Raw genomic sequence first — 20,861 nt, forward strand, 5'->3', positions numbered from 1 at the left:
GAGAGAGAGAGAGAGAGAGAGAGAGAGAGAGAGAGAGAGAGAGAGAGAGAGAGAGAGAGAGAGAGAGAGAGAGAGAGAGAGAGAGAGAGAGAGAGAGAGAGAGAGAGAGATGTCAAAACAGGTTTCAGGGGGTTTTGAACTCTCATATAGGCTACTTACTATTCAAGCCATCAATTCAAAAGAGGAAACTCAAAGACAAAGAGAGAAAATAAATCAATCTCCACATGTCTCATTCGCACAGGATAAAAGGTAAATTTATTTCTAAAGACAAGCTGAAATTAAACCAAAAACAAAAAAATCACAATGGACACATCATCACTTGAATAAATAAATTAGCCTATGTGAAAACAGTACCTGCCCAAACCCTATTGTGAATAAAGCCCATTAAATATAACAATAGCTTGTCATAAATGGAAAAAGGACGGAAATTATACTGTGTTGACAAATGGCTGAGTTCACCTTCATTCATTCATTAAAAAAAAAGTAATGTTTGTTGACCAACTCTGCTTTGCCAAATCAGAGACTTAGCGGCTCTGATCATATTACGAGAGGTTGAACGTCTGTTTTAAATGACAGAGTATGAAAGGACTGAATAGTTTTCCGAGTACACTAAAACTGAATGCAAGCAAAAATGAAAAACGGCTGTTGTACCTGGATGCGTCATTCACAAAGTTGGTGCACACTCTCTTTTTAATCAACTTCGGGATCCAGCTCTACAACACAGAAATTACACATAAAGCATGAGTCAGAGACATTTTCACAGGCAGATCAGGGTTTTTTTTTTTCATTCACAGTCAATGGCCGAGGAGAACAAACTTTGTTTGAATAATTTCCAAGGAACTGTTATGTGTGAAATGCAATCCTAATCACAGAAACTAACATTTTATTTATGACTTCTGCCCAAAAATGTTATCATCATTCACTCACCCTCAAGTTGTTCCAAACCTGTATGAGTTTCTTTCTTCTGTTGAACACAAAGGAAGAATGTTGTTGACTAGACAGTTGACGGCAGTCATTGACTTATATAGTAGGAAAAAAATACTATGGAAGTCACCAACATTCTTCAAAATATCTTCTTTTGTGTTCAACGGAAGAAAGAAACTCATACAGTTTTGGAACAACATGGGATTGAGCAAATGATGACAACATTTTCATTTTTGGGTGAACTATCCCTTTGAAGTTCTCTCAATATCAAAGACAAAACAATCAATTAACATTTTAATAATAATCACAGTAATCTTAATCATATAGTATAACTGTACTAATTATAATTTATAATAAAATTGAAAACTTCTGCATAAAGGCATGTAATATGAGAGGCGATGCATGGTTGTATTTGGAATCTATGAAAATGTCCTAAAAATAATAAAAATCAAAAAAGGTGTGATTATTAAAACAGATGCTGAGATAATAATCAAACATGTGAGAGATAATTTAGGAACATTTCAAACAAATAGAAAGAGAAAGACTGCTTACCTAAAATTAAACAAATAAGGACAACTTGTTTCCAAAACAACTTATTTCTTATTTATTCAACACAATAAATATATTATAGCTTAATATACCCCATAACGAATGCTAATTCAGCATAACACCAAATATAGCCAACTAGTTTTTTTAATATTTATTTATTTATTATTATTTGATTTATTTATGCTTTTTCCCCTCTCCTGTGCCTACATGCAGGTATCTTCCCATCTTTGCCCTGTATTGAGCAAGTACTGCGATAACCTGTTAAACAAGCTATGGTGCTTTAAATTGTGAAACTTTCGTCAATTATTTTCTCTGACCTTTCTAAGCAACATCACATTTATCTCAGAGACAATCCAACCCTGATTGTAAAGCCATTAAAACAGCCATGACATGTGCATGAAGCCATTGTTTCATACTCCTATTTTACATATTAAGGTGGAGACTTTTTTAAATTCAGAAGGAGTGGCACTATTTGTATTTGTCTCCCTTTGATAAATTGTTTCTATATTGTTCTCACTTCTCAGTCCATTGGATAAAAGCATCTACTACACGAATAAATGCAAATATAAGATACGCAGCGAGTGGAGATTACAAACTGTGTTATGGAAACAGCTTGGTAAATATAGGCCAGAGCTTTGTCATTCAACTTATATGAGCATATAAATGAATGCAGTCACAAAATTAATGAACTTTTTGTTTAGGCTACATCTAAATACAGTGGCAAGAAAACATTAAATCCCTTAAAATATTACCTTGACAACGCATTAACAATGAATTACTGTATTAACTTCCGTATTGATCAATCTTAAGGTGGCTTTGCACGTCATGGCTATTGACAAATAATACTACTACTTACATTAATAATGTATCAAACATACCTGATGGTTTTCGGATTTTTTCTCTCCTCCCCCTCCTTCATTTTCTTTCTCAATTTTCTTCATATTGATCATCTTTCCGTCTTAGAGTTTGGGTTTATTAGGGATCAATTATTCTTCAGATGAGCTCCATGGGTCTAGCTTCAATTATGCTCTAGTTTGCCATCAACCGGATTCCGAGATATTCAATGAAACTTTTACTAAAGCCGCACATTTGATAGCCCCGCCCACACTGGACGTCCAACGCGCGCACCTGGACGCATTCCAGCACGAGCTCAAGATGGTCTGTTACTGTTGAATTAACCTAACAGTTGTGGGCGGTGAGGGCAGGGAAAACAAATATACACAGGCGTGATAAGAGTTGAACAAGGAGAAGATAAAGAGTTTCCTCAATGGTTTTAACCCACACATTTGCTGACAAACTGATTTATAATATAAATAGGCTACATGGGGTACTTTATCGTTTGCTGTGATGGCTGATAGATAATAGGCTATTGATGTCGACTGCTTTATAAGCTACTCCCGCTATATTAATTCGCTCTGTAGGTCTACAGGTTGTTTGAAACCGGATACCTCTTGTTGTAAGAAAAGGTTTCCATATTGTCATGTCCCTACAGGCGTGTCGTTTTGAAGCACTATTGACCTTAAGATATAATTCTGCGTGGCCAGTTATGCTGGTTTGACTGAAGTTCATTTTAGCTCCAGGAAGTAAAAAAATGGGATGGCTCTTTAGATTTCAACCCCCTAAAAAAAAAAAAAAAGTGAATTAGTAACTAGCAACTATGTACTGCATTTCCACTCATAACTGTATTTTGAAGGGTAGGCACCTACTGTCTACCTACAGTTTTAATGGAAGGTAGCACAAATCGCCAGAACACCCACCAGGCCACCTTTCCAAATAAGTGTTAATTTCAGTAATACACACTTTTAAGATTTTGTGTAGCCCAAATAAGGCACAAACAGCACTTTGCAAAACATGCAACAATGTAATTTAATGTACATCATTTTGAACTAGGTCTTTATGATGAAGTTCTAGCTAACAGATTAAACTTAACATTAAATTACATGGAAGCATGTTCTGCAGCGTCACTGTTTTTAATCAAAAATGTGAATTAAAACACGTTTTTAAATATTGGCACAGTATCCGTGAAAAACTTGGTGCAGTAGGTATTGTGCAACTACAATTAAACCTTTCTTTAAGTCCTTGTTTTGTCCTCCTGAGCTGATTTCAATTAAGTTTTTTACCCTCAGGCTATAAATATTTTACTGTCATGTATTATTAACTGTCATTGTCGTATAGTGATTAGGGAAACTAAATCACAAAGAACTAACTACACTAACAACAATTGAAAAATGTATACCTGAGGAAATGCAGATTTTGTTTAAAACATGCACATTTGTCTGTTTGTAATGACTAATGATGGAAACTATAATGTATGTACTACATAAGGTTATAACAAAATAATATATTAGGCAAGTTTTTAGAAAAGTCATCAGACATACGAGTATACCTAAAATTGGAGGAAATAGACAAGCCACTTATGATGTCAAAAAAATGGAAGAGATTTAAATATTTTGTTTGAGTAAGAAAAGAGCCAGACACCTTCATTTGGAAGTAAGGGCACAAGTTTATCGCTCAAGTGACCTTCAAAATCACTACAGGTTTCTTCAGTACAAATAAAATCCAAAACACATGCATTTATCTCAACCATTCATTTACACACTGTAGGTACCTCTTCCAATGACTGTCTTCTGCCAACTCAATTATATTATGTGAAACTTTGACTGAGGAAAATAAATTCTCTAGCTAAGTGAAGTTTTGTCAGAATACATTTAAATTTCAGTTGTCAACAAGCATCTTCAAACATCATTCTGTTCCATGATCCATATACACATTCACTATTCTATGAGAGATGGAACCGATGGTACATACCCTCCATTCCAGAGTTATCTCGAAACTTGAATGAGTGTCATTTGTCTTAAGTAGCACCTAAACAAAAGAATGCTCTTTGACACAGTGGGAAAAAAAACAGGCTGCACTCGCAATCCTAGCAATAAAAGAAAATTCGAAGGGGTAAAGATAAAATTATTTTCTCAATTCTGTCATTCATTCTATCACACTCAAAACCTCAATAGTAATAAATGTGTAGGCTAGCTGACTTTAAAATGTGCACTCTTCTCAGAAAGGGGGAGAGGAAGAAAGAACACCCATGTAGTGTACTTAAAGTATGTACAGGTTGAACATTATGTGTAAGAGAGTGTTTGCGTCATCTTTGTCTCTCCCGAGTGTATGCTTTAGAACGCTTTAAGTATACTTTATATCTTACCACATTTCTATATTCATACATATTTATAGCAAGACAAGAAAGAGAGACGGGAAGGAGGGTGGAGTACTCAAGTTTACAAGATGGCAACACATCGGGTGGGAACAGAACAATATAACAAACGACTTTCACTCAATAGCCACGGTGGGCTCAAACACGTGCAGGGGAGGAGATTTTGCAAACTTGTTCGACCAGATGGAGAGAAATAAACAGTCTCTGTCCAATCATGTTGAGGAATGCATTGAGGCAGACTCCCTGTCCTCTTTTTCCTCCTCGTCCATCTTGCGGCCGTGCTTTCTAAAATACTTGTACCTCTGGACATAAAGCTTGACCAGGTTATTCACTTTAACTGGGTTGATCTCACCTGTTCGGCTGTGACAAATCTGTGAGGTAAAGACAGATTTAGGAATACCGATACACTCTTTCTAGATATTTATTAGAAGCTATCATCTTGAAGCTATATTTACCTTGTGCACAGCTTTCCTTAAGATATCCTTGTATTCGTCTTTATTGATGTCTTTGCGCTGGTAGTATGGCTTGATGGCCAATTTGACTTCCTCTACTGCCCTCTCCTGGGTGTGCAGCTTCTTCAGATACTAAGCAAATGTAAGTGATTTAAAATAAAATTGTTATAGGGGTTGTTATAGATGGGATAATACTGCCCATACTGCAATTACTTAAAATATTGTGATTGCAATCTGAATTGCAGCATGACAAACATTTAACTTCTCATATTGCTGCTCTGATTTCCAGGGAAAGAAAACAAAAGTACATTAAATCGCTGAGACAGGAAGCAAGAAAATGACAAATTATCAAACAATATCTATTGTCTTTAAATTAATAAAACCTTATCTTTGCGTTCACTCAAACTGTCAAATTAATTTACTTCTGAGATTTAGGCTCAATCCCAATTCACCCCTTGCCCCTACCCCTTGGCCCTACCCCTCCGTTTTGCGCGTTCCCGTGAAGGGGTAGGGCTGTCTCAATTCTCTTTTGGTTGGAGGGTTAGGGGTAAGGGGAAGGGCCAGATAGCCCTTGAAACGAAGATTTTCCGGGACCGCACTTCAAACGAAGGGGTATGAGAAATGTACCAGCATACACCAGCTACAGAGGCAACATGACTGCCAATAATCATTTTCTTTATGTCACATTCAATCTAGTGTTTACGGTCATGTTCTTCAAAGAAACGGTTGCAAAAAAATCGTTAAAGTTCGTTAACAATATGACGCGTGTAAAAAGCAAAAGTTTGAAGCGAAGTGGACGCGCGAATGAGGGGAATTCGCGTCCACCGCGCCGCGCTAAACGCCTCATTCGCGCCGCAAGACCTCCAGACGAGCGTAAACGCGTCTTAACATTGAAATCACTCGCGCCAGACGCTCTGTTCGCGTTTGGTGTGAACGCAGCATTAGGCGTCGAAGATATCGTCATCTCCGTTGTTTTCTGCAAACTTCAGAAGAAAAATGCAAAAAAATAGCTGTAAGTCACGCAAGACTACAGCTAACGACGGCATCTTGGAAGTTTGTGATAAACATTGGCGCATCTCCTGTGACGTAGGCGCTAGCGACGATGTATAATGACATGTAACGGTGTAGTAGTGGTGTCCCATTTCTTAGGGGAATATTTTCACCCCTACGCCTTGACACTCTGTTTCAAGGGGCAAGGGGTAGGCAGTGTTTCCTTTAGGATTTTTTTTAGCAGTGGGGGCAGGTCTGTCCGTCTGTCTGTTTGTTCATTAGTTCACAGTGCATTAACTAAATGTTAACAAATACAACTTTTGATTTCAATAATGTAGGCTATTAAATGTTGAAATGAACATTAGCAAAGATTAATACATTCTGTAGAAGTGCAGTTTATTAAAAGTTAATGTTAACTAATGTAGTTATAACTAGAGTTTAATGAATGGAACCTTATTGTAAAGTGTTACCGATCTGTTATACACCGATTCAGACGTCTCGTGAGGTCAGTGTTGGAAAGATCAGTCGTTAACCATTCAACGTGGAACCTTGCTTCGCAAAGAGAGTGGTCGCGCGCACGCGACCAGAGGGTGCGCGCTCTCTCTCTCTCTCGTTCTTTCAAACATGCACCCAGCTGTCACAAGCGCAGCAGTTTATCTACATTACACACCGGTCAAATAAGACTTTGGCGGGACAAAAATTCGCTTTGACGGCCGCCAAAAAAAATCTTTGATCGGGTCAGTCGCACAAGTGCGCCTAAATATCTTTTCATGGTCGCACACAGACATATTTAGGTGCAAATGCGAGTGAAATGGTCGCACTAGAGCCCTAACGTTACCGTGGCGGCAAAAATTTTGCCGTGGCGGGCCGCCATTAACTAATCAACATAGAGGAAACACTGGGTAGGGGTAGGCGAAGGGGTAGGGGTAGGCGAAGGGGTATAAAATAGAATTGGGATTGAGCCTAAATAATCCCGCAAAGTCATACTACAATTTTTTCTTGAATTAATTGTGCAGCCCTAATTATAGGAAATATATGAATGTACAGAAAGCATTGATACCTTGTCAGGGTCTTTGCTTTCACTGTCCCAGCCCATTTCACTGCCCCCTGTTATTCCCGCTGGCAATGGAGGCGGCGGAGTCTGAGCACAGCCTCCTCCCATTGAGACTCCAGGGTGCAAGTGTGAAGGTGGCGTTTTGGTACAGCCAACCAATGGAACAGAGCTGTGGAGAATAAACTGTGCAGAATTGGGTCCTGGGGGTGGAGCATGTGACGGAGGTGGAGGAACTTGTGATGATATAGATGAGGATGATGAAGGAGGGTGTGGCTGTGTCTGGTTCTGATTGGCCTGAGAGAGAATCTGTGTAAAGAAAAATACAATTTTAATACACTATCAAGTTAAAGTTGGGTAATTAATTGAACTTCACAATCAATAGTGACTGAAACTATCAATTAACTAGACTTAAGGAATTTGGTAGAACATTGTACATTGAGACAACATATATTATCTTTGAGCATGCAAAATTTCTTCAGACACTGCAATGGATGTCACGCTCTATGACGCCTTTTAAAAAAAACATACAAGTAATTATAAAATCCAAACTGTAAAAATGTACAATCTACTCCACTTTTATGCAACACTGCAATCCTGCAAGTTTTAAAGTTTGCTTTCTTTTAATTCAGCTATTAGGTCACTCTGTGATGTATCAAACTTCGTCACACTCCTTCTCATGAGACAAATTTGCACATCAGACTTCACCAAACTTGAAATCTGAAATGCAAAACTTATTCGCATGAGTTTGTGTTTCCAGTCTCCCGAATTTGTTAGAATGGAAGTTAATGGAAAGAAAACTGTAGTGTGAGCGCCCTTTTAGAATATCATAGATTTACCTGACTTGTGGCCTGGATGAACTCTTGTGCTTTGGCTCTGTTGGCTATATTGGCCTCCTCCATTTTGAAGAGGAGAGCTGTCACTGAAGAGGAATTTAACAGTAGGAAATTATGACTTCTAATCACACTAAAAATTAAAAATGCATGTCAACAGGGAATTATTTAATAATCATGCATTTAACACTCACATGCTAAAACACCTCCAGCAGTGCAGTCCACTCCAGTTTGTAGACTCCAGGGTAAAGGCGGAGCTGATGGGGGTGGGGGCGGAGGTGGTGGTGGCTTGTTTACTGAAGATGAGGACACCGAAGAAGAGGAGGAGGAAGAAGGGTCATTTGCCAGAGGAGCATTGGAATGAGAGATGGAGGCAGACACCGAAGCTGCCGAAGTGGAGCATGGGGGTGATGCCTTCGGATCATCTGGTAGGAGAGGTTTAACACTGGAAGTGGACTGGGATATGGTATCGCCCCTGATCTGTGATGATAGCAGATTGGGAGGGCTGGAAGGGGACTTTGAAGGTGTGAGAGAAGAGGCTTTGGACTGACCAGGGCCTTCCTCCAAAAGGAATGAAGGCTCTGGTGTCTTGCAGCTACTATCAACAGTTTGAGAGTCCGGGGATGACTCTCTAGTATCTCGAGACGGAGGCAAAGATAACGGGGATGTGTGCGGTGGTGAGGAGGATGGAGGAAGGATACTTGCTGACGAGGAAGTGGAGGATGATGAAGAGGATGAGGGAGTGGGACCAGGAAGAGCTGAAGGAGGACTAGATGGTTTGGATCCAACCCCAACCAACGGCTGCATTTCTGTTGATACCCCTGCCCAACCACCACCAACCGTGCTACAATTACTGTTAGCGCCTTTAGAATCACTTCCATCCACGGTTAGCTCTTTCTCTCTGAGCTTTTTTCCAGGCCTCCTCCTACGTTTTGCTGCCAATGAAGAAGTAGGGGAAGAGGCAGAGGAGGATGTGGATGTAGCAGAGCTTGGCTTGGCTTTCTTCGACTTCAGTCCACTCGAATTTGTTGACGACGGAGGCCCAAGGATGTTGCGTTGCTTCCCAGTTTTGCTTGGGTCTTTGCCTCTACCTGGAAGAGCCAGTGTCTCTGAGCAGGGCTTAAGAAACGGTGACCGGCTCTCATTGTCCCGGCGGAACACCACAGCAATAGACCCACCAACAACTGAGGGCCCTGAAGCTCCACTTACAACACCAGAAGGTCCAAGAAGGTCGAGGCCCAACTTCCCAGAGTTCCCAGTGGTGCTGCTAACACCCTCACGAACCAAAACAGACACTTTAGACTGGAGCTTACCCTTTCTGCTACTGCCACTGAGCTTTTTGGCCCTGCCAGAACGCCCGGCATCCTTCTTCCCTACTTTTTCCTTACCGGTTTTCCGTCCTCGTTTAGTAGTGGATGAGAATGCTGTGGGCTGAAGGGAAGTGGTGTTGCCTGAGGATGCAGAAAGAGGTGGAGAGAGAGATGACAAAAGGTTTTTACTTTTGGCTTTTAGTCTATGAGAGGAGGAGGTGGATTCAGACTGACCAACTGTCTTGCCAGGTCTGGATTTCTTCTTCAAATGATGTCGGCTCGCTTTGGGTGCTCCGGATTTAATTTTGGGACTGGGTAGAGGGGGCTCAGGAGGAGGAGGAAGTAGTGGAGAGTCCTCTAATGAAGGGTAGTCTGAATCCAGTGCTTCCCCATCCAAAGAGAGCATGTCTACCTCAGGACGGTCAGAGAGATGGTCTGATTCATATCCATGATAACGAGGCGGCGTTAGGGAGGTGGGTCGGGACCGGCTCCTGTGCTCCTCGTCCTTTCTCTCCTCATCATCTGATCGTCTCCTTCGTTTCTTCTTCCTCTTATGATGTTTGTCAGAGCTCTCAGATCGGCTGTGGGAGCGCCGTTGGCTAGAGAGCGGTGAACTTGGGACTGTGGTGGTCGTTGTAGTGGTGGTAACAGTGATGGTACGTTTGATCGCGAAAAGATCAGAGCCATTGAGATCCTGAATTGATGGGGGTACAACAGGCCTGCTATCTCTTCTCCTGTCCCTCTCTCGATCTCCAATCATTTCTTTCTCTCTGCCCCTCTTTGTACTGTCTCTATCTCTGCTGCTTGACCTCCTGTTATCCTCATCCCTATATCTCCTTCGTCCATCTCTTCTTCTGGAGTCTCTGTCTCGCTCTCTATCCCTGTCGTCTCGCCACCGGTCCCTTTCCCTGTCTCTTTCATGGTTCCTTTCTCGCTCCCTCTCTCTTTCTTTTTCTCGGTCTCTATCTTTGTGGCGGTCCTCCGAGGGGCTGGACCAAGATCTACGACTGTGTGATTGTCGGGAGGCATTCTGGGAGTGCGAGCGGGAAGAATGTTCTGGAGTGCTCCTGCGTCTCTTTTTCCTCTTGCGACTTCCGCTTCGGCTACTTCTCCCTCTCTCCCTATCCTTGCCTTTGTTCTCTTTTTCACTTCTTTTTTCATCGTCCATCTCTTTGCTTTCTCCTTTCCCTTCACCTGCTTCCTTTCCCTCTTTCCTTTTTTTCCTCTTTTCCTTTTCTCCTCTTCCCTCTTTCCGCTTGCGTCTATCCCTGTCCTTTGAACTCTTGGAGGATTTGCGACTCCTCCCTTTATCAGTGGATAGAGGTGGAGAATTTGGAAAGGAAGGAGAGGGCAAAGGCAAAACTGGGGCAGGCGGAGGTGATATGGACGCAGAAGAAGGGCATGATCTGAATCTTTCTTTTCGCCTACTCGTCAGTTTTCGTCTCAGATCTCCAACACCCACAGAAGCCACTGGTTCCCTCTCCCATTCTTCATCAGCACGGACAGACACAAACCCATCACCTTCTAAGACCCGTAAGATCCTCTCTGGTTTTGGGACACCGCCTTGAAGGTAAGAGGGACTGCTTGAGGATGGAAGTAACACCTCTCTCCTTCTCTCAATCACTCGTTCTCTTCCTCTTTCACTGGCCCCCACTATCTCTCCTTCTTCTATCTCAGACTGCTCAGAGTCTGTACCTCGTTCTCTTTGATTTTTTCCATGTTCCCTCATTCGGTCTTTGATGGATCTCTTGCTGTTAAGTTCTAAAGGTACATTATTGGCATCAATTTCTGTTGAATCTGGAGGCCCCCCCTCTGTGCCAGCAGACGCTCCCATTTCTAATGTTCTTTCAGCTTTTGACACATTCCCTTCGCTATTAATGCTGCTTACACCCTCATTCCCCTCATCTACACATCTTTTCTCCTCCTCTGTTTCAGAGGCGGGAGAACCTGTCGGTTCAAAAGGGTCATACTTATCAACTTCTTCCTCCTCATCATCATCAGTGGATGCCCGGTCTCTCTCCCCCTCACCCTCTGTTGGGTGAAAGGGATCATATATGTCATTTTCTAAACTCTCCCTCTGTCCATCATTGTATGGATGTGTGAATGATGAAGATGCATGGAGTGAAGGATTAGAAGAAGAAGGTGGCATAGCCATTGATGATGGCATCAAAGAGGACGAAGTGGATGACACAAAGTCTCCAGTTCCTTTGCTGGCTCTGCTGGCTCCAGCATGGCCTCTGTCTTCATCCTCACGGTAGTTTGTACTCATTCCACCAGGAGATGACGATGAGGGGGAGGAGGAGGGGGAAGAGGGAGCAGATGAAGGAGATGATGGTGAGTTGGAGGGTGATGAGGGCAGAGGGCTTTTGGCCATCTCTATGACCCTCTCAGAGTTTTTGAGGGAACAGGGTAGTTGCATCTGTCCCAAGGCTTGAATTATACTTGAGCAGAATCCAGGAAAAGAGCCTGAAGGCAAAGAACTGTCTTTAGAGACTCTCTTTTTCCTTAAAGATGCTGGAAAGAGAAAATGTCCTTTCAAGAAAGATCCTATAGAAGACAGAAAATAAAGAAATTAGTAACTTTGATCACACATTACTATTTACATGATCATAAACAAAGTATGGACCTGAACCTACCTGGTTTCTGGTAACCAAGGTTTGGGGTAACAGATGTCAACAAAGCAAGAGATGCGCCATACTCTATGTTCACCTCTGCGGTTAGCTCCACATCAAAGTCACTAAAGGAGAAGAAAACAAAACTATTATATTATAATTTCCTTCATACAAGAAGATTCATAGTTTTTGAATCACATTGTTAAATACAAAACAGACCCCAACAATAAGTGTTAATGTTAAGTGTCAAAACAAAGTACATATTTTTAAAACACTGCGATTACGACAAATTTAGAGCAAATAACATTTTTATACGTTTAATTTTTTTTTGCAATTTGCATCAATAGCTTTAAAGGAACACGCCACCGTTTTTTGAAATAGGGGTTATTCAACGTCTCCCCTACATTTAGATAGGTGGGCAAACGCATTTTTGTCTCAGTGCATGCATTGTCTTAGTCTGGCAGTGCCACTGCTAGCTTAGCTTAGCATAATGAATGGAATCCTTTGTTGCCAGATAGTATGTCGTGAGTAAAAGTGACCAAAAAAATAAAAAAATATTACTTCTTGTGGCCTGCGTATTCACAACGAGTACAAATAGCAATGCAGATTAAGACTAGGTGATTTCCTAGTAGGAAAAATATTGACTTGGTACTATATTGGGGTGAAGCACAGGCGAAGCATTGCTACTTGGGCACAGAGATAGCGGATTTCAGGTGTTAACTGATATCTCTGTGCCCAAGTAGCAGTGCTTCAAAAAAAATTCTTCAAAATAATTATTGAAGGTTGAATATTTGACTATTTGTGTGCACCCCTACGTAACACTTAAAAACATAAAAACATAAAAATGACTAACCAATTTCCTAAATTTTTAAGATAGCATGTCATGTCAAAAAATAGTCTAAAGTAAAAAAAGCATCTTGAGATCACAGAACTCCACTGGCCCAATTTAATAAGAGACAGTCAAATCAACTGACCTGAAGTTCATAAATGATTAAAAACAAAATCATCTGATCACTCTCCAATACAATGGCAATATGCACCAACAATTAAGCAATGAAATACAGTGGAGCAATTGAAGAGAATAAAGTTTTTTGACTGAATTTTGAATTATCTGATGTCATTTGACATGCAGATATAATTTCTCTTAATCTCAGCACAGTCAACCCAATGTTTGGACAAAATGTGTACCTTGTTTTGCCTTAATAGGCCAGCACCCTGCAAATACAACAGGGTCGTTCCGTGTCAACTCAACCAGAGGTTCCCAGCTGAAATTTTTTATTTCGTTAATATTTTTTCTGTAGAAAGACAGACATTAACAGTGATGAAAGCCAAAATATTAAATGTCACAGACATAATTTACTGAGTAATCCACTATTTTGTAGAGGGGGGTCAAAATGACAATTTTCACCTCAGATTGAGACAAATTAGAGGGGTGTAAAAATGACATTAGAAAGACAGCAGCATCATTATTTTCCCGAAGTTTACATGTCTTTAATTCAAGTTTGTTAAAGATATCTTAAGTCATTTTAGATTCTTGTTCTCATGAAACTTTTCTCTTGGAATCTTCATTTTAAGTCCCTATATGGTTCAATCCCATAGATATAGTGATGTCAATGTGGTAAAATGTAGTTATGATATTTGAACTCTTGGTAGTTTCAGAAGCTGTTAAAATGCAATCAAAATCCCATCTTCCAAATACCCGTAAAACTGATTCAAATATAGATTCTTATAAATACACGTTTGAGAGCAAGTTAATTTGCCTCAACTTAACCATTTTCACTGGATTTTGTTTACTCAGAGAGTTATGTTTTATGCAATTATTTTGATGGAGGTAAAGAGGACACATACCAATTGTATCATCATTTTATCATCATCATTGGTATGGATAAGATACCATGCCCTATGTAAAAATAAAATAATGATGCTGCCGTCTTTCTAAAGTCATTTTACCCCCCTGTAATTTGGCTCTAAATCTCATGTGTAATTTTGACCCCCCTCCACAAAAAAGTGGATAACTCAGTAAATGTACATCCACAATATTTAACATTTTGGCTTTCATCACTATTTAGTTTGTCTTTCCACAGAAAAAAATATTAACAAAATCAAAAATTTTAGTCGGCAAAGTTTACAAAATGTGGTTGATTTGACACTGACACAACACTCACATACCTCTAAATTAAGCATTTAAAAAAAATATCATTTAAGTAGCAAACAAAATCAAATTTTTGGATAGGACATCAATAGCTACTATCAAGCTCAATTTTGAATTTTGTGTACTTAATTAGGCACTTACCAGTCTAGGTACTGAGGTTGTGAGCTGATCTGAGGCACAAGAAATACAGGCTCAGAGGAAGAAACAACAGCAGACCCCTACAAGAGTGTAACACAAATTAAACGGTTAAAAGGTCAACTCAGGTCACCGGTTTCAAACTGGGTAAATTACAGACAGACAAAGCATGTAACAAGACAGAACCTAATAACTTACAATTATGCAAATAGCGTAAGTGATTTTACTTTACCAGTTCACTAGGCTCATCCTCTGAGGTCTCTCTGTTTCCCTGGAAACATCTTAAGCCAACTGTCCTTCTGTCTGCTTTAGACTCAACTTCCTCCTCTTCATCGGGACATTGTTCAGTCTGTGACTACAAGTACATGAGACTGAAGACATTCAGTCTATTCAGCAGAGAAAGAGTTGTGCATACTACATCTTCATCTCATCGTCTACATTATATGATCATGGTGACTGTCCAACCTGCACCTGCACCAACAAGGACAGTTTCATATCGCTTTATGTGACACTTACCTTGCCTGGCACAACTTCTACTTCATCCGTTTCAGCCTGTCCATCTGTTTCTATCTACACATAGCAGACAACACACATCACTATTGTTATGAATAACCTAGATCTGAATCCTCAGCTCTGAGCAATCATAAAGCTGCACGCGTTATGATAATCATACCTGAGGGATGTCCTAAAACAACTTCTGCGTTTAATCTGTCTTTAACTAAGAGACCACTCGGGGGAACTTGATCACTCGAGTAAACTGATGAGAAAGCATGATCTGTATTGACACTCAACAGTGCGGCTTCAATCCTTGACCCAGTGACAGCACTGATCGTGAACAGCGGATGAAACTGATTTCAGATGATGCTACAGGCGATGATGCTATCCAGTTCGTGTGCTCCACTGCAGTGCCTGTATGTCCTCACTTATTAACTGTCATGAGAAAACCGCCAATACTCATGTTGGATACATTAGGTATTACTAGCTGACCTTCGTATCACGTCTTAATTTTAAGCAACCTTCCCACATTAGCTGCAATCATTTATTGCCTACAATTTGTCGTCTACAGGGGTTAACGTTAGCTGGCTGGCTAAGTTAGACAAGCTATAAGAGCCGTTTACCTTCATAGTGCAGAGATGAGCCGGCTGGTGAATCCCAAAGCTAAAAACACTCTGAAACCACCCAGAGTGTTGTTGTTAACTTTAAAACGACATGTAGAGGCACGAAACATTTTTCTTTTAGAAACACAATAAGAGGCCCATCCCATCCGATTCCGCCATTTTGCTTCCCCTTCTGTGTAACTGCCGGCATGGGCTTATGGGAAATGATGTTTTTCATCAACGGCTATTACTTCTGTATGTGGCGATGACGCAAATCGAAGGCGATTAAACAATGTCTCTGTGATGAAAGCGATACATTCTAGAACATAGACAGTCTAGAAAATAATTTTAGGGTCAGAAGATTATAGTACATTAACATTTATATTAGTTCACTATGCCATGTAGGGCTAGTCCATTGTTGCATTGTTTGAAAGAGCCTATGGTGATTGTTTGAATCTGATGTTTAGCCTAAGTAGTGTACATAATAGTCACAGTAGAAATGGCAGCACTGCTCTACAATGCCTCTCTTTGCAACACTGCTTCTGGCAGTGCCTCTCTCTCCACTCTGAGCAGCCACTGCAGTCTGCCGCAGGAAGGGGGCGCTGTTCCTCAACATGACGCCTGTTGAAAGACAGACAGTGTTAAAGGATTCAAAAGCAGTCTACACAGACTCATACTAGTAGGCCTATTAAATTAGAAGAAAAAAAAAACTAAATTAATAAAATAGCTTTATATGTTCTACACAACACATAGACATAAAGCGTGACCTGAATGCATTTCCAATAAGTACTATTATGGTTATAAGGGATTCATAATTGGATATGTCACAAAAATCTTACACCTGAAAGGCTCCTTTTTTTTTTTTTACAAGGGTATTCAAATTATTTAATAATAGCCTATATCATAATTTTATCCTATTAATTTCAAACTGTTGGGTATTTGCGACTTAAAGGGATAGTTTTCCCAAAAATGAACATTATGTCATAATTTACTCACCGTCTTGTCATTCCAAACCTATATTTGACTTTTTTTTGTCTTCTGTGGAACATAAAGAAGATATTTTATAGCTACAATGGAAGTCAATGTGCACTAAAACTTTCCAAAACATTTAGGCCTAATGGTGTTCCACAGAAGAATTTTTTAAACATTTGCTTGTTTTCTTCTCTACTATAATTATAGTCCCTTAACACAATTGCAGTCACCTAAAATAACATTTTGTGACATTGAATGTCTCATGGAACTTTGCACGGATTGGGTTATCTTATTGTAACACACCAGAATTAATTGATAGATAGATAGATAGATAGATAGATAGATAGATAGATAGATAGATAGATAGATAGATAGATAGATAGATAGATAGATAGATAGATAGATAGATAGAAAAAAACTTTTGAAAGTAAAGAAAGAAAAAAAAATTGTAAATGTACACAGAAATGCACGTGTAGCAAAACATACGGAAATGGTGTTCTCTGACGCGCCTGCCAGGCTGGTAGCAGGGGCGGCCTTAAAGGGACACTTCACCCATTTGCATTAAGCTTTGCATTGTTAGAAACCCAGTCATTCTATTGAATGGTCGTGCAACACTCTCTCATTTTCCCCTGAGATGGGAGAAATCTGTTATTTACCTCTTACACTTCCTCCTACAATCACGCAAAAATCGTCATTTTGCGTCATTGTAGGAGGAAGTGTAAGAGGGGGGGATTTCTGTTGAGACCAAGCGTGCCGCACAAGCCCTGAAAAGTGAAGCCAAAACGTCTCGATCGCCCCCCAGTGACTGGTCCTAGTATAGGTCATAAGTCCCGCCTCCCTGTGTTATTCAACGGGACGTGAGACCAACTAAACAATTAAATTACACTTCAAATATCTTTTTTCCAAATGCGGTTTCTTTCATTTGCTGTCGTTTTTATCACGCTGATGTAAGTTCAAGTGTCTGTTTCAAAAATAAGTTGTTTTTTAGTTAGTTACGTGATGCGGTGGTGTAACGTCATGATTGACAGCTGTGATTGACAGGTTCTCTGAGCAAAGTAGTCACTGAAGCACCAACGGACATTTTTTTCGGGATCTTCGGAGGACTGAGGAGATTGTATTTAATTTATTTTAACAAGCCTCTTGTCGTACTGCAATCAATTTTTAAAAAAGTGTGCAGAATCCACTCTCCCTGAGTGTATTCTGCGAGAGTGAGGGCGGAGCGCTGATTTCGCGGCCTTACTTCCTGCTCGCTACTGCGCAGGTCTGGTCCCGAGATCGCTACTGCGCAGACTCAAGTTCCAATATGTCAGCGCCATATCGGGACGCTGGCGGCTTCAGTTCTCATCAATGGAAGAGAGCGAAGGGGCGTCGTCCATCTTTTTTTACAGTCTATGGTTGAGACTACAAGCACTAGTTCCTCATCTTTCCCAGGGGGCGGGACCCGCTCACGCTACAGACCTATTACAGATCAGTGGGTGGGACTTTACGCTCTGAAACTGAAAGCAATATCCTCCATCTTGTTTGAAGCTAAGCTAACAGGCGCTGTGGAGACAGATGTAAAGTTATGACAATAGCGGAGGAGAGTGCTCAATATGATATAGACTAGAGGAAGAGGATTTCGGAAGTCTGATGCTTGAATCAGGTGTTTGTGGCTACCTTTACAAGCCGCATTATAGCGAAGAGCAGCCGAGGCAGAAGACCTGCCTGCCGCGGACGAGGAGCCCGGACTGGCTCGGGTTAGGGCGGACCGGTGGCGCCGGTGATCTCACTATGCAACTACGAACCGCTACGAACACAGAGATAGAGTCCGTCTGCGGCAAAGAATTTCAACGATGACAATTTCTCCTGGACGAAATCTCTGAATCAGACGAGGACACGGACGTTTGTGTTGTGAACAAGTTTCCTAGTTTCGCACCGCATATGTTCTGACTGAACATCCAGGTACCATGCAATAATTCACCTTTTCGAAAGAAATACAAACGAGGAGTAAAACACTAATGAGTTCGCCAACTAACTAGACATTTTGTGTGAATGTGAAATTAATTTCAAGCTCTGGTGGTAGCTAGACTTGTAGACGGAAGAGTGATTTCTCTTATAGGCAGATATGCGCTTTCTGGATTAGTGGGAGTGGCTTGCGGAGCTGTGCAATGTGGTGCATTGTGGGAGTTGTTGTCTTTCATACAAATGCGTCCTGAAGTTATTTTTTGTCTTTTCTCGGTCACAAAGGCACCAAATTCAAAATTTCTTTTACATTTCGACTACATGACCCACTTTAAATAAAAAGCAATGTTCAAATGGGTGAAATGCCCCTTTAAGCATCTGGGGGCCCGTTTCAATAACTAATATGGGGCCCTGCCCACATAAAATGTAAACATGAGCAGAAAAAGCAAGGATTCTTGTTGGTTTGCATCATTATTTTATTACGCGCACTTTCAGCTTCATGAACAGGCACCACTGGCATATGTACGTTTCATTTCCTATTCAAATTATTTCCCTGCTCAAAAAAAACAACGTTTTAACCTTACGGAAAAAAGGCAAAGTATAAACACATAAACTACTGGTATTTATTTACTTCAGATCACCGTTCGCGGGGGCGGTAAACGTCGCCATGGTAACCGCGGCGCGACTCAAGTTCGACCAATCAGAGACGTCAGTGTTTTGCTTAGAATTATGGGTAGTGTAGTATTTCTCCAGAAGATCGCAAATAACAAGGTTGATTTTTATACTTTGTGGCTTTTATAGGAGCAGAAACTTTCGTTTCACAGCCTCGTAGCTCGTGGTCAATCTAACTTGGATGGTTTAGGGGTCTCCAACCTTTTTTAGCTACTTTTTAAAAATGAAAGTGGCCGAGATATATGCAATAATTAAATCTCTTAAATAATGTCTCATAACTCTCATATTAACAACTATGCTAACTGTTTTAGACCTAAACGAGTTATTGTAGGCCTATATATGTCACCCTTAATTGACATATAAAAAAAAATATTATACTGTAAAAACACATAATTATTGTTGATTTTATAGTGCATCATAACTAGAGATGAAATGGTATGAAAATGTAATTTCATGATTATAGTGACCAAAATGAGCATGGTTATCACATAATCCTGTTCAAAAAGTACTAATACTACACAATAAAATCAATTCACCAAGTTTTATGTCGAAAACCAGCAAATAACAAATAAAGTTACCATCAATATGCACTTTTTGTTTGCATAAACATTAAAATAGTAACATTAAAAATGATGGCCAAATTTGAAAGGAGTGTCTTGCAACATGTTATCTACTAACATGTACAAGTTTAAATAAAGTTTTGACAAAAAAGTTTTTATAAAAAGATAAACCTCGCATATTTCAGCCTTTAAATCATTTTTATAGAAAGAATGATTCAAAAAAGACAAAATACTGACATTTACAATGCACATTAGCTTATCTTTTATTATTAATAGTAAAATTCGGTCCGATTTTCCCATGGCGTCTGTCGTTGCTACCATGCGCTCTCCACAACGACAGAGAAGTTTTAATAGCTAATGGATTTCCACTACCGATAAACGCTTGCTGTAGCTCTGCTAGAAGATTTATTTACGGAGAAGAAAAAAACACCCGTAGTTTGGGATGCACCCCCATCCTTCATATTGACTCGTTGCGCCTGGAAAAAATGAGCGCGTCGCTTCAATTATTTGAAATAACGATCTTGAGCGCGCAAAAGACGCGATATGTGAACGGCCCTTGGTGAGCCTCTCGCGAGCGACGTGTTGGAGACCACTTTAGACATTATGTCTGAAAATAAATATCCTAGGGAGAAAATGAATGGGATTTTCCTGTTCTGTTGGGGGCCCCCTTGGAGGGCGGGGCCCGTTTCAATTGAAACGGGTGAAACATAGGTAAGGCCGCCTCTGGCTGGTAGAAGAGACCCTTTTCCCCACAGACGAGCAGCAGCGCTTCCACGAGCTGAATCCCGCAGAGCTTGCGATTCCCGAGCGCACCACTGAGGGTCACCAGAGAGCCGGCACACAACGACAACAGGAGCCATCCAGATCTGTGCATTCTCCTTCTGAGGAAACTTAACAGATTACGAAACTAAATAAAAAATAAACTCTTTCTGTCTGGCCAGGTTGATTGTGTCTTGTCAAGAATGAATGTGTTTCCCCAGCCCACCAGTACTGTTGCTATTTTTTTCTCTCTCTCCGTTTTTGTCCTGTCTCTCTGTTCTAATGTACCTGCTTTTTATGAGGGTCCATCAGTGAGCTGTATCTGAACAACTAGCCAATTAATCACCTTCAATCAGTCCAAATAATTACCCCATCAGCTTACCCCAGTCATCCCAGCCTTTCTCTTTCTGACACCCACTTTGTTTAATTACACCTATTAAGCTTTATATAAACCTGTACTGCTTTCATCCCCCTCTCTCTCTTTTATCTCTCCAACCCAGTCTTTTTCTCACTGTTGTCTGAATGCCAGCATAGCTGCTCAAGCTTTTTCTTCTCCCTATTGTCTGGCCCTATTGGCTTTCTCACTAATTAGCGCTGCTGTTCTGAGGATAACTGTTGCAATAAATTGTATTATTATTAAA

General features: G+C 40.4%; 2 protein-coding genes across 6 annotated transcripts in view; both read right to left on the minus strand.

The window, feature by feature from the left end:
* Positions 1–2,479, minus strand: part of trpm4a (transient receptor potential cation channel, subfamily M, member 4a) — a 27,392-nt gene extending 24,913 nt beyond the window's left edge. The window contains 3 exon segments of the mRNA XM_081374434.1: positions 355–365; positions 575–713; positions 2,352–2,479. Coding sequence (XP_081230560.1) covers positions 355–365; positions 575–713; positions 2,352–2,423 — 222 coding nt within the window. The 5' untranslated portion in view covers positions 2,424–2,479.
* A 1,480-nt stretch (positions 2,480–3,959) lies between these two features.
* Positions 3,960–15,518, minus strand: scaf1 (SR-related CTD-associated factor 1). Of its 5 annotated transcripts, none has more exons than XM_081369918.1 (11): positions 15,338–15,518; positions 14,736–14,789; positions 14,452–14,574; positions 14,226–14,302; positions 11,957–12,057; positions 9,555–11,867; positions 8,205–9,461; positions 8,017–8,099; positions 7,187–7,486; positions 5,140–5,268; positions 3,960–5,055 (listed from the first exon to the last, which is right to left on the minus strand). In XM_081369918.1, exons 1-11 carry the CDS (start codon positions 15,341–15,343, stop codon positions 4,897–4,899), a joined length of 4,602 nt encoding a protein of 1,533 aa, XP_081226044.1. In that variant the 5' UTR covers positions 15,344–15,518; the 3' UTR covers positions 3,960–4,896. The 5 variants fall into 5 exon arrangements, with proteins under 5 accessions (XP_081226044.1, XP_081226047.1, XP_081226045.1 ...); XM_081369921.1 differs by having other exon boundaries at positions 14,452–14,590; positions 15,338–15,515; XM_081369919.1 differs by adding an exon at positions 14,893–15,149 and having other exon boundaries at positions 8,205–11,867; positions 15,338–15,515.
* Positions 15,519–20,861: the final 5,343 nt, after the last annotated feature.

The sequence above is a fragment of the Scardinius erythrophthalmus genome (genome assembly GCF_964197995.2).
Source record: "Scardinius erythrophthalmus genome assembly, chromosome: 1".
Lineage (NCBI taxonomy): Eukaryota > Metazoa > Chordata > Actinopteri > Cypriniformes > Leuciscidae > Scardinius > Scardinius erythrophthalmus.